The sequence below is a fragment of the Mesoplodon bidens genome (genome assembly GCF_964165515.1).
Source record: "Mesoplodon bidens genome assembly, chromosome: 17".
In the NCBI taxonomy this organism is placed as follows: domain Eukaryota; kingdom Metazoa; phylum Chordata; class Mammalia; order Artiodactyla; family Ziphiidae; genus Mesoplodon; species Mesoplodon bidens.
This window is the reverse complement of record NC_138174.1, coordinates 77,107,589-77,121,170: the sequence shown is the minus strand read 5'-3', so window position 1 is coordinate 77,121,170 and position 13,582 is coordinate 77,107,589. Positions and strand designations below refer to the sequence as shown.

General features: G+C 58.5%; 1 protein-coding gene across 1 annotated transcript; it reads left to right on the top strand.

Annotated features, from left to right (window-relative positions):
• The first annotated feature begins 586 nt into the window (after positions 1–586).
• ADPRHL1 (ADP-ribosylhydrolase like 1) lies at positions 587–13,009 on the top strand. The gene is made up of 7 exons (XM_081214680.1): positions 587–902; positions 3,477–3,641; positions 7,220–7,345; positions 8,998–9,138; positions 10,176–10,303; positions 11,532–11,664; positions 12,124–13,009. Exons 1-7 carry the CDS (start codon positions 689–691, stop codon positions 12,279–12,281), a joined length of 1,065 nt encoding a protein of 354 aa, XP_081070806.1. The 5' UTR covers positions 587–688; the 3' UTR covers positions 12,282–13,009.
• The last annotated feature ends 573 nt before the right edge of the window (positions 13,010–13,582 follow it).

Here is a 13,582-nt window from a genome sequence, read left to right as displayed (position 1 = left end):
GCATCCTCCCCGTGGAACGGGATCGGTGGGAGGGCGCCCTCGCCGACCCCTCGGGGCTCCGGGCTCTGCGCACACACGGAGCGGCCGGGAGGCTGGCTGTCGGGGAGCCTTTGCTGACGCTGGGCCGCGGGGACGCCCGTGATCGCGCACGCGGCGGCTCCACATGCTTTCCCCCTTTTTCTACCATAAACACGCTTTATAATCAACGAGTCCTCCTGAAAACAGAGCCGTGCGTGTGACAGCCGAGTCGCAGCGTGGAGGCCGCCGAGCGCGATCCCGTGTAATTGAAAGTCCCGGAAAGGCAGAGCCACAGAGACCAAGTGGGTGGGCGGAGGCCCAGGGAGCAGAGGGGCCGCGGGGAGGGTTGACGCAGCCGCGTGACTGGACCGAACGCAGTGACCCCGACGGTGCGCGAATTACACCCGGAAGCTCTAGAGACGCGTGCGTCTCCCCAGCGCGCCGTGCACACCTCCCTCCGAAGCGGTGCTCTGAGCCGCAGGTGCCCCCACGGAAGAGCCAGCTCTGGGCGCACCACGTGGCTGCGGGCTGCGGGCCCAGACGGTGCCGCCCGCCCGGGACAGAAGAGGGCGCCTGGCCGCTCCGGGAGGCTCCCGACGGCGACGCGACGACCAGAACAGGGGCCGGCGGGGCGCGCTGAAGGCTGGGCGCCCGGCAGCTGCCGGCAGAGATGGAGAAGTTTCAGGCTGCGATGCTGCTGGGGGCCGTGGGCGATGCACTCGGGCACGGACACGCCTTCGGGAAGGACAGCGCCTCAGGCCCCGCGCTCCAGAAGGAGCCGGGAAAGGTGGGGGGACTGGACCACCTGGTGCTCTCGCCAGAGAGGTGGCCGGTGAGCGACAACACCATCATGCACATGACGACGGCAGGGGCCCTGGTCACAGGTGAGGCTCAGCCCCGGCGGGCGGGCGCGCGGGATCCCGCGGTGAGGGGGAGCCCGGGGGTCACCCGCTACCGCTGCTGAAACCCGCTTGTCACACCCGGGTCCCCGCAAACCGGACGTGCCATGGGTTGTGTTCCCACGCAGCTCCTCGGGTGACAGTATCTCTCTGCTCACCGGCAGCCTCAGGTTCTTAAACCAGGACTTTTCACTGTTTTGTAAACGTTCACTCGGCGAGCCTCTGTCTCTAGGGTTAAAAGCAACCGAATGGCTCGCTTCGGGGTTTGGAATGAGGGCTCAGCTTTTCACTGCAGGTAGTAAGCGTGCTTCTGAGTTTATTTCAACAATACATAAAATAATAAGCCAGTTTGAAATTTGGACCCATTACGATGATATTTTGGGGGAATTACTTCTAAATTCCAATGAACTGTGGTTAAAACGCCACCTACCAAAATAGGATTTAGCTCGGAGAGTTGCTACAGTTTCCCAGTTGTCCTGAGAAGATGCTGTGACTTGAGGGGAGACACGTTTCCTTAAGGAGCAGGTTGATTTTAGGGGCAAGGCTTCACTGAATTTCAGAGAAGCAGCGGGTGTCTGTGAGGCGCAGCTTCCCCACAAGTATCGAGTGGTGACACGTCACTGCAAAATTAGAACTTGCGGCAGCTCTGAAGTGGCTGGAATGTACGTGTCACCATGTGCTCCCCCCGCGGCCGGTGCCAGCAGCCGGGTTTAGCTCTGCTGTCATTGCACAGGAATGCCGTCTGCTCTGCCGGGTCCCAAGTCGCCGGGGGGGGGGGGAGAGCTAAGCCACCTCAGATAAGACAGTGTCACAGCAAGCTGGCGCAGCAAGCGTCCTTCAGAGTCTGCAAACTCCGAAATTGGGGGCAGCGGGGGCTGACTGTGAGGCTTTCAGGCAGGTTCCCGTGTCCCTCTGTGTCAGTTGTGTGCCCTCGTGTTGGTCCTCACCTGGCAGAGCCCACGGTGTGTCTCCGTCCCGTGCGGCGGCCCCCAGGATAGTTCCCGGCTCGGCCCCCAACGAGAACGTGCTCCCCCGGGTTGGATCGAGGCACGTCCTCTTGGCAGGAATAGGGCGGAATCTGCCGCAGGTGAGGACGGTGGCAGTGGGCCCAGTTCCGATGGCTGCGGGCGCAGCTGGACGGACGCACGCCCTCTGGCCAGCGGGTCACCAGGGCGCGCTCGGGCAGGCCTGCGCCCCCAGAAACTCAGCAAGCGAATGTGTTTTCAGCTCCCTGAACATACAAGTTGGAATTTCATTTAAGTTTAGTTTTCAAACAGCCCAGCTTTTTTCTTTAATAACAAACTGCAGCCTGTGGAAGGGGCCTCTGAGCCCCCTGAGTCACAGCGACGGCAGACTCTGACTGTGGCCGGGTGCTCTTCTAACTGCGGGCGGCGTCATCGGGTCCTCACACCGCCCTGCAGCTCGGCTTTATTACGAGGAACCGACGCACAGAGTGTGGTTCCTGTCCACACTCACTCTTTGGCGCTGAGTAACCTGCCCAGCGCCACACAGTGGGTGCGGACTGGAACCCAGACAGCCTCGTGACTGCATCTGAAGCACCAACCCGCCTGCTGGGGCTGCTGGACACGCAATACTTCAGGGGCCCCGATGGACAGCGGCTCTTCACGCGATTTCCAAAGACAGGCAGACTCCCAGAGAGGAGGGGCGGTCCCCGAGGCCTGAGATGCAGCCCCGCACAGGCCGGGTTCCTGGTGCCCGTCAGCTGTGTTGGCAGGTGCGCCCTGCCCTGCACTGTCCGGTCTGCTCTCCGTGTGACCAGTCACCTTGGGCCCCGACTTTGGAGGGTGTGTGGCCTCTGTACACCACGCGGTGGATTCATTTAATGGCAGAAGTGCTCAGGCTTTGCGACTGAAATCCATTGGCCAGCTCTGGCCTCGGCAAGTGACCGCCCCTCGCTGAGCCTTGTCTGGGAGGAAACAGTAGACAGACAGGAGCCTGACCCTGCAGTGGTGGGCGCGTGGCGGGGGGGGGGGCGGTCACGTGAGGCCACACAGTACAGGTCAGCCAAACCCGGTGCCACCCAGGTGACAGCCTGGGCGCCCCTGTCATGTGGCCCATGATCTCCGAGGGACTCGAGACCACACTTGTCCCCAGAACACCTTCCCACGAGGAGGCAGTGGGGACAGTGGGCAGTGGCGACTTGGCTGCTTCGCTGACAGGGAGATGGGAGAGGGTCAGCTCCCTGTACCCTGGACGTGGGTCCCCGAGGGCCTGAGGAACAGGCAGGTTTCGGGCCAGTTGGGCCTCTCACGGATAGAACCGCGAGCCGTGTATGAGGATCCTGGGTTTTTCTAGATTCTGGTGTGTAACTAGAAGAGGCACAGCAGCAAACTACAACACCTGAAATTCAATGAGATCCACAGCGCATTGTTCGTCTGCGGTCAGGTTTCTCCGGGGAGTCAGGGTCCTGTGAGCTGACCCCGGACTCTCCCTCCTCCTGGGGGGATGGGGCCGGACGCTGGTCGTCGCTTCCCTTGTCGCTGCTGTCCACCCGCCCCTTGTCTGACCCTGCCCCCCACACACCCCCTTCCGCCCCAGACTTCTGGTGCCTGGACGACCTGTACCGTGAGATGGTGCGACGCTACGTGGACGCGCTCGAGAAGCTCCCGGGGCAGCGGGTAGACCCGGCCACCGTCGAGGGCTGCTCACAGCTGAAGCCTGACAACTATCTCCTGGCCTGGCACACGCCCTTCAACGAGAAAGGTCAGAGCATGAGTTCCTCTCCCTCTAAGGCCACGGGACTCCAGGGCCCCGCGACACTACCCTGCCTGTCACCCCACTGGCCGGCCGCCCAGGAAGCCAGCCAGCCTGGGCGCCGGCTTCAGGGTCACTAGCATCCCCATCTCCTCTGTCACCATCCCTGATTTATTTTAAGGAACATTTTCCCACTGCTTTCCCTTTAAATGTGTTATTTTTAGCCAGTGCATCAAGGAAAGCATACACCACCTGCATAAACGTCTGTCTCTGTGATGACCTCATGTGTCCTCGGGGTGATGATCTCATGTGTCCTCCGGGTGGTGTTACCAGGCAGCTGCAGTCTCTGCCCCCGGGGTCCTGGACACGCCCTCCGGGTTGACGCTGAGGGCAGACCTGTCCCTCTGGGTTTACCTTGAAGGATGCCGTCAAATCAAATGTTACTGGCACATAAAGAAGCAGGAAACATGGTCCATAATAAAGAGAAACATCAGTAAATCAGAACTGACGAACCCTGACACAGTCGTTAAAGTTACCAGGTAAGGGTATAAAATAGTGTGTATTCTATATTTTTGAAAGGTTAAATAGAGACATGTAGGTATAAAAAAGACCTTCATCACAGTTCTAGAGAAAAACACTACAATGTCTGAGTTTAAAAATTCACTGACTGAGATTAACAGCAGATTAGACATTTCAGAAGAAAAGATTAGTGAGTTTGAAGGCACAGCGATAGAAACTATCCAAAATGGGACATACAGAAAAAAAAAAGAGCCCCAGAATGTGAAAAGGGCTCCTGGGAGCCACAGGACAAGTCAAAGCACTAACGCACCTGTAACTGGAGCCCTTAAAAGAGGAGGGGGAACAAAAAAATATGTGAAGAAATAGTGGCCAAATTTTTCCAAATTTGATCCAAAACATAAACTCACATGCCCAAGAATCTCAGTAAATTCCAAGCACAAGAAACACGAAGCAAACTACACCAAGGCACATAGCAATCAAACCGCTCAAAACTAATAATAAAGACAGGAACGCGTCTCCCGTACCGACCACCAAGGCAAAGACGGCAGGTTCTCGTCAGAAGCAGAGTCATCCGGGTGCAGAGAAAGCACCAGCCAGACCGACACCCAGAGGACGCCTTCCCGAGTGAAGGCCAAGTGCCCTTTGCAGGCAAACAAGCCGAGGAGTTCATGCCGGGCAGGTGCCCAGGGAGAGATGCCCAGGACAACCTTCAGGCAGGAGGACACCGCCAGTGGGGCAGGGAGTCGGTGGAAACGGTGAGGACGCGGGTGTTGACTTATTATTTAACCGTCTCTAAAGATGTGGCATTAAAAGTAATAACGATGTGCCGCAGCATTTATCAAATATGTCAGAGCAAACGCCTGACACCCCAGCACGGGGGCGCTGCGAGGGTCAGGGTCCCATTCAGCCCTGAAGTGGGTCAGTGTCCTGGGAAGGTGGACCCAGGCAGCTGCTCAGATCCCTGAACAGTGACAACTCGTAAGCCAGCCAAAGACACGAAATGGAACCCTTTCAGTGATGCTCGCTGGGGGAGCAGCCGTCGTGTGACCTGGGCCTCAGCTGGGCCAGGCAGCGCTGACCGAACGGTCCCCTCTGTGGGGCCCAGGAGGAGTGGCCCTTGGCCCAGACGCCCCTTCCCTGGCGGGAGACGCCTCTCCATTGTGGGTCCACATGGACGTCCTCAGCCGGCACCATGTCTGCCCCGTGGGGAGGGGAAAGGGCCTCCCCCGCAGCCCGGGAGGCTGCACGCGGCCCACCGCCTGGCCTGGGCTCTGGGAGCGACCCGGCCCCGGGAGCGGGGAGCGGAGACCACACAGACCCCAAGTCCTCTCCTCCCTGCGAGGAAAGCCGGCTCCAACCGGTCTGCATGCTGAATGCTCCGCGGCTCTGACCCCTGTGGCCTCTCCCCGCTGGAGCTGGCACCATGAGGGTCTTTGCCGTCCTCCACCCACGGGAATACTCGTCTGGGTGGAAGCGAATCTCCATAATGTGCCTCCCTCTTGGCAGGAAAGAGAGAGAAGGGTGCAAATAACAGGTAGGACAGGCAGGAAACCCAGTACCAAGATGATGACGTCACTTCATCACCAATCATCACAGCAAACGAGAGAGGTCTCGGGACCCCAAACAAAAGGGTCAGACGGGACGAAGAAGCAAGTCCCAACTCTGTGCTGCTTGTAAAGGACGCACTGTAAATACAAACAGGTTAGATGGAAAACGACATGCCGTGTGACACTAATCAAAGGGAAGCTGGAGTGACTCCTTTACACCAGAAGGGAAGGATGTCGCCAGGGACAAAAGGAGGCACCGTTCATCGGGAGAAATAACAAACCTGGAAGTTTATGTGCCTCGTAACAAACCTTCCAAATAGATAAAGCAAAAACTAATAGAGCTGCACAGAGAAGCAGACAAACCCACAGTTACAGGCAGAGATTTTTCAGTAGCAAGTTCTCAAACCAATGACTTCATCTTTACCATAAGAAACTAGAAAAAGAGCAAAAAGAGCCCAAAGAAAATGAAAGAAAAGGAAAAATTGAAAGTCAGAGCGAAAATCAATGACATAGAAAACAGAAAAATGATAGAGAAAATCAGCAAAACCAATAACTGACTCTTTAAGATAAAAAACTGATACTCTTCTAGCCATAATGATCAAGAAAAGAAGAGGAAAACACAAATTACCAGTATCGACAATGAGGAGGTGACGTCCCTACAGATTCTACAGAAATTGAAAGGACAGTGAAGGAATATTATTCAAAGTTTTATACCAATAAATTTAACAACTTAGATGAAATGGATAAATTCCTTGAAATACATAAACTACCAAAGGTCACTCAAGACTAAACAGGTCACCCAGGTAACATTAAATCTATGAAAGACCTTACAAGGAAAACTCTGGGTCCAGATGGCCTCAGTGGAGATTCTAGAAACAGTTAACGAAGCAATGGTGCCAACTGTACGCAACTCTTCCAGGAAAGTAAAGAGGAGGAATACTTCCCACGTGCATTCTTCTGCCCTCCTGACGACTCTGCTCAGAATGAAAAGGCAAAGCCACATGTCTGTTTATATAAAACGCTACAAAAGGCAAACTAACCTGTGGCCCGTGAGGAGGGCGGAGGGGCACAAGAAGACTTTGGGGGTGACAGATAGGTTTGCAATTTTTATTTAGGTGCCAGGTTCACAGGTGTATTTTGTCAGGACAACTTGCATTCCTTAAATATGTGCAGTTGATTGTACGTCAATTATAACTAAATGAAGCTGCTTTTAAAAAGAGGAAACATATCATTGAAAGCATACTGTGTGTGCAATTCTCTCTCCTACGTTTTCCCAGAAGGAGCATTTCCTCATCCCATCAAAAATCCTGTTTTTAATGGCTGCTTTGCAACTTCTTTCCTCTCTTTTCTTTGTCAGGAATGTGGGCAATTTCCCTATTTTTGACTCATTTAGATGACCCTGTGATACTCATGGTAGCACGTAGTTTTTGTACATCTTCATATGGTTCGTGAGAGCTCGGCTGCCGGAGCCGGCATCACTGGCTCAGAGGTCTAAGACGAGGTGTCCCACTGTCCACGCAGGCTCCGGGTTCGGCGCTGCCACCAAGGCGATGTGCGTGGGCATGCGGTACTGGCAGCCAGGGCGGCTGGAGACGCTGCTCGAGGTCAGCGTGGAGTGCGGCCGGATGACACACAACCATCCCACAGGTGACGCAGCCGCGGGCGGCAGGGAGGCGTGGGGAGGCCGGACGGGAAGGCCTTCTCCCCGCTTCAAAGTCGGTCACGTCACAAGAAAAGCAGGACAGCACCGGTTCTGAACGAGCCTGGGGTCTGGCTGGAGCCCCGGGAGCCGGCACTTCTGCCGGGCTGTCCAGCGGGGAGCCGGCGCCGCCGTCGGGCCCCGTGGGCGCTGTGCGCCGCGCCCTGGCCGGGTCCGGTGGCTGTGGCGGCAGACGCCGCTCCCCCCGTGTGTCAGGACAAAGCGGGTCGAATACAGCACCGCTCGGGGTGCGCAGGGGGCCCACACTCCGGGCTGCCCCCCCAGGGTCGGGCTCCAGAGGGAGGGCAGGCCTGCTGACCCAGCGCCCGCCCGTGAGACGTGACCGGGGAGCAGCCAGCTCCAAACTTGAGACAAGGAGAACCCTCCTGAGTTCTGGCTGAGCTTGGCTCCCGGCCCCGGGGTCGAGGGTGCCAGCTACTCTCGGTGACTGTGCTCCTTTCAAGGTCACCTGCAAGGTCTGGGCTTACTGGTGTCGCCCCCTGAGCTGCGAGGGCCACCCTGTGCCCTCCAGGAAGCAGCCGACGCGGGTGCCATGGCACCTGAGGCGTGGATGTGGTAAAACATGCCACTGAGTCCACAGCAGGTGCGGCCGCTGAGCCACGGACCCCACGGTTGAGCCCGTCAGATCTCTGAGCACAAAGCCATGTAATTCAGCCAGGTGGCAACGTCCGGGCGGTGGAGAGGAGTTTGCTAACCCCCGACTCAGCAGAAGTGGATTAAACATAAACAGCCTTCCAACTGGAAAATGTTGAACATTTGGAAACAATGCCATGAGTACGAGAACCTGGGGTGAGAGTTTAAACATCTAGAACATTAGTTAATTTATTGCCCACTCTTGTGGTGGCCTCTCCCGTTGCGGAGCACAGGCTCCGGACGCGCAGGCTCAGCCGCCATGGCTCACGGGCCCAGCCGCTCCGCGGCATGTGGGATCTTCCCGGACCGGGGCACGAACCCGCGTCCCCTGCGTCGGCAGGCGGACTCTCAACCACTGCGCCACCAGGGAAGCCCTGCCCACTCTTATTGAAGAAATGCTGTTTCACACGTTTAAGAGCTGGGTAGTTTATATATTTCTAGGCTGGTGACTAGGGTCGGACAGCACACACTTAATACCTGGAAGCACGTGTTAACTCCGCTCTCCTTTGCAATTTTTGAACTGCCTTTGGAGGCAAGTGTCAGTTTTTCTTACCTTTATTGCCCGGGAGCATTGCGTCCCAGATCTGGAGCTGAAGCACCCCGTGACGGGAGGTGGGCGGTGGCAGGTGGTCAGGACGGCAGCTGGACCCCAGGCGCAAGAACCAGACGCTCGTCCCTGCCCCAGAAGTGGTTGCGGCTGACGCCTCCCTGGGGCCCCGCTTCCCATGGCCGCTCGCGGGGCAGCTCGGCAGGGGCTCACCTGGGCTTGGATCCCGTGCCCACAGCAGCACTTGGAGGCAGGGATCGTGCTCTCCCCACCCCGCCACTGCCCCCTTGCAGACAGTAACTGAAGGTCAAATTTGCAAAGCTCAGGGACACAGCGTGTCCAGCACCTGGGAGGGGGCGAGGCTGGTGCCAACTTTCACCCTCTCTCCTGCCACCCCAGGCTTCCTCGGGTCCCTGTGCACGGCCCTGTTCGCGTCGTACGCCATTCAGGGCAAGCGGCTGGAGCAGTGGGGACGAGACATGCTGAGGACGGTCCCGCTGGCTGAGGAGTATTGTAAGAGGACCATCCGGCACCTGGCAGGTGAGTCCGGCCTCCCTCCCGACACCTTCCCCCAGCACCTTAGAAGAAGGTGGGCTCCAGCCACACCCAGAGCAGACTTGGACAGACTGGGGGGGCCGTGTGACAGGCTGACCCCACAAAGAAGGTCTGCAGTATCACCTGGCCAGAAGGCAGCGGGTCAGGTGAGCAGGGGATCCCTTCTGGGTTCTCGAGACGCGGGCACCCCCCCCACACACACACACCCGTCATCCACTAGCCATTGCAGCTGCTGCTCCAGACTTTGCAGCAGCATCCTCCTAAAATGACTTCAGAAAAGTCGCTTCAGCGCCTTTGGGGCTTGGAGGTCAAGCTGCTAGTTAGGGATAACGAACGTCCTCTCTCCTGACTTTGCAGGCACAGTGTTGAATTAATAAAAATACACAGGTTCAGGGCTTCCCTGGTGGTGCAGTGGTTAAGAATACGCCTGCCAAGGCAGGGGACACGAGTTAGAGCCCTGGTCCGGGAAGATCTCACATGCCGCGGAGCAACTAAGCCCGTGTGCCACAGCTACTGAGCCTGCGCTCTAGAGCCCGTGAGCCACAACTACTGAGCCCGTGCACCACAACTACTGAGCCCGCGCCTAGAGCCCGTGCTCCGCAACAAGAGAAGCCACAGCAATGAGAAGCCCGCGTACCGCAACGAGGAGTAGCCCCCACGCAGCAACAAAGACCCAACACAGCCCAAAATAAATAAAATTAATTTTAAAAAATACACAGGTTCAGAATTTTCAAGAGAAGCCACTTAAAAATACTGCGATCGCTGCCTTAGTTCAGTGCATGGTCAGGCAATTCTTTGGGTTGGTTTCGATCTCCATCTTCCTTGCTGATGTGTCACAGTAGCTACAATGTGAGCATTTTTGAATTTCCCGAGCCCTAGCTGAGGCGAGGCGCCAAGCCCTCCTCTGCCCCAGACTGGGCGGAGGGCATGGGCTCTGCGTCCTGCCTCCGGCCTCCCGCCCCCTGCCCACGGCGCCCAGCTAGACGGCTGCCACAGCCCACTCACCTGCTCTTTGTGTGTAGAATACCAGGAGCACTGGTTTTACTTTGAAGCTAAATGGCAGTTTTACTTGGAGGAGAGAAAAATCAGTGAGGACACGGAGAACGAGGCCAGCTTTCCCGACCGCTACAACGCGGAGGAGAGGGACAAGGTAGGTCTGCCGGCGACATGGGTGGCGAGCAGGAGCTGTCGGGGCCACCGCCCCCGGCTGTACGGAACCCCGCGGTGGAGGTGGGCTGAGGGAGCAGCTGGAAGGCGGCGCCGTGGAAGGCTTCTCGAAGGAAGCCCGTTGGAAATGGATGGTGCTTTAACTTTTCATTTTCTCTGATTATAAGCACGACTTGTGCTAGAAAAGTTGAAAATGTGAAAATAGTCCATCTCACTTCATCTCTTCTAGGGACTGGGGATAGAGGGATGAATAAGTCTGTGCAAAGCACCGGCATTCCCCATGCTGAGAAAACCCCCCAGTGGCTGAAATCCTCAGGATCGTGTTTGGTAGCATAAGAGAAACCACTGTAACTGAGGTTTAACCAAGACAGGAGCTCATTATCCTCACGTCAAGGGAGTCAGAGCTGAGTCAGAAGCCCCTTGCAGTGAGGAGCTGAGGATCCTTCTGTCTGGCTGCTCTGCTGTTCTGTGAGCACACCTCATAGTCCAAACTGGCTGCTCCCACTCCAGCCAGCACATCTGCATTCCAGGTGTCAGGAAGGAAAAGGGGGAGAGGAAGGGTCCACCCTTCCCTTTTTAGGTGCTTCCTACCGCCCTTTCATTTATCTCTCATGGGCCCCCTGATGCAGAAAGACTCAGAAACACTGTTCTTCTTCCTGTGGAGATGCTGCTGCCACAAACCGACACTGACTCTGCTGCTAAGGCACAGGGGGGTGACCTGCCCACATCCACCTCCCCTGCCCCTCGTCAGCCTTCTCCACAGACCCACAGGGACCTGCTCTGAGCCACCAGCTGCTCACGCCACCATGGCCTCCCCCACCACGGCCTCTGGCCGGCCTGCGGCCCTGACCCCACGCGCCGCCCCTGCCCGGCCTCGCTCGTCCCTGGGCCCCACGCAGAGCGCGCGCCGTGCAGGGGCGCCGGCTGTGCTACCACTGCAGCCCCGTCACAGCACTCCCGACCCCTCGACGGCGTCTCTGTCGGAGACTCTGCTGCCCTGCAGCTGGCGTGTCTGTTCATCTGCGGGACGGCTGGGGTGAGAGACATGGGAAGCCAGTCTTTCCTGCTCAGTGTCCACCCGCAGCCCCGGGGCAATGCCCGGCACACAGGGGCATCACATAAGCGCACAGATGAACCCGGAAGCTCGTGCTCTAACGCACGGGACACGGTTCCCGGCGGCCTGTGCCTCTGACCTGTGGCGCTTTCTCCAGACCTACAGGAAATGGAGCTCGGAAGGTCGCGGGGGCCGGCGGGGCCACGACGCCCCCATGATTGCCTACGATGCCCTTTTAGGAGCCAAGGGCAGCTGGACGGAGCTCTGCCACCGGGCCATGTTCCACGGAGGTGAGATGCGCCTTCTCGCGAGTGTGAAGTAAGAGGCCACCAGCCAGGACCTCCTGCCGGGCCCGGGCTCCCCACCTACACTGCTGGGACCTCCGGGTGCCCAGGTGTGGAGACGCGACACCTCCTGGGGCGGGGCAGTGGAGAAGGGGCAGCGGCCCAGGGCCGCGGGCGGACGCCGGGGAGGAGCTGAGAGTCCGAAGCGGGGTCGGTGGGGGTGGTGGGCGGTGCGTGGGCAGGGCCCGCGGGAGGCGCTCGCCCGAGTGCACCAGGGTGTGCGGCTGTCCCAGGAGGGGGAGGGGACACCCCGGCCCCCTTCCCCGGCACCGCCCGGAGCAAGCCTGGGCTTTGGCTGAGGCCAAGGGTGGAGGCTGAGATGGCCCGGCCTCCTGGCAAGGGGTCAAGGGGGCAGCGGGGGCCAGGGACCGCCGTGCAGCCCTGAGGGCCCGTGCTTTGTTTTAGGTGAGAGCGGGGCCACGGGGGCCATCGCCGGCTGCCTGTTTGGGCTGCTGCACGGCCTGGACGCCGTCCCCGCGGGCCTGTACCGCGAGCTGGAGCACAAGCAGCAGCTGCAGCACCTGGGCGAGGCGCTCTACCGCCTGTCCACGGAGGAGAAGTAAAGCCCCTTCCCCGCCCCCAGCCCCTGCCGGCCCGCAGGCGTCTCTGGGGCCCCGGGGGGCCACCCGCAGCTCATGTGACATCTTAGCTTTCCCTCCCGATTTCAGAGGCCTAACTGCCGTATAAAACACGTCGTTTGTCCCATGAGAACAGTCTTCCCGTCCTGGCCAGGCCTAGAGCCTCACTGACGTCCCTCTGGACTCGGCAGCCTCCACCTCCAAACGCAAGGTCACGAAAGGCCTCTGGGACACTCGGTGTATTTTATTCTGTCGCAAAACTAACGCATTTGCTCACTGATTCCAATAGCACCCATAACCATGATGGCTCTGCTCGGATGGCCTCCTCTGTCTGCAGGGCGCCCAGTGTGGCCTCTTTCTAGCTCTTAGACGTGCGGCCCGACACCTGCGCGCCTCGGGCTCCACAGCCTCACGGGGCCGCACCTGGCACTGCGTCTGCGTCCTCACCACCGCGTGCCCAGAGCCGCAGGAAGAGCGGCCGGCGCCTGCGGGGCCACGCACTGTGTTTAAGCTCCAGCCCATGTGTGTCATCTCACTAGATTTAACACCAGCCTCTCTCAGAATGACTAACTGATGCAGCCAGGAAACGGGGGCCTCGTGCGGCCCGCATCCTCCCATGTGCCGCCCTGCACCGGGCTCGCTGGCCCTGTTCCCCATGGCCGGGGCTTCTCCACGCTTGCTCTTGTTAAAAATAACCTTGGACACAAATCTCTTTGAAGTAGCCTCTGGTGTGAGTAAAGTAGCGGTTGGTGATTGACGTGTAACATGTGCTTTGGCGGCTTGGCTGGGCCCGTCTTGCGACCGCAGGCCCTGTGTGCTGAAGGCTTTGCCTTGGAGCACAGCCGGGCGCGTCCCTGCCGGACACGCAGACACTCAGCCCCGAGGCCGGCGTCCTGGGCGAGGGGACGGGATGAGCGTGTTTTCCACAGAATCCATCACTTTGCACTCCTTGGGCAAGTGCGGCTCCTGGCTGTGCTGGAGAGAAACCTTGGGCCGTCCTGCACATAGTAACACAGTGGGCTCCACGCCATGTTTCTGAATAACTGAACTAACCTTTGCTGCTCAAGATGCTTTTCAGTCAGAAGAGGCAGACGGGGGGACGCTGCACCATGCGGGGTCCAGATAGGTTTAGGGGGGCTGGGAGATTAATGAGAATTGTCTTCCAGGAACAGAACCCAATTAAGGTAAGTCGACACTTTCCCAGACACACACGACAGGTTGGGCTTCCTGTGTGGAGTCTGTCCCGTGTCCCCGGCTTTCCCTAAAAGCGACCCTTCACAATCTGC

What these genes read in the sequence shown, in the direction of transcription:
- ADPRHL1 (XM_081214680.1), top strand. Translation starts at nt 689, where the DNA reads ATGGAGAAGTTTCAGGCTGCGATGCTGCTGGGGGCCGTGGGCGATGCA. An exon ending in GACCATCCGGCACCTGGCAG is followed by an intron (nt 9,139 to 10,175) that starts GTGAGTCCGGCC and finishes CTTTGTGTGTAG; the next exon opens with AATACCAGGAGCACTGGTTT. An exon ending in ACGCGGAGGAGAGGGACAAG is followed by an intron (nt 10,304 to 11,531) that starts GTAGGTCTGCCG and finishes CGCTTTCTCCAG; the next exon opens with ACCTACAGGAAATGGAGCTC.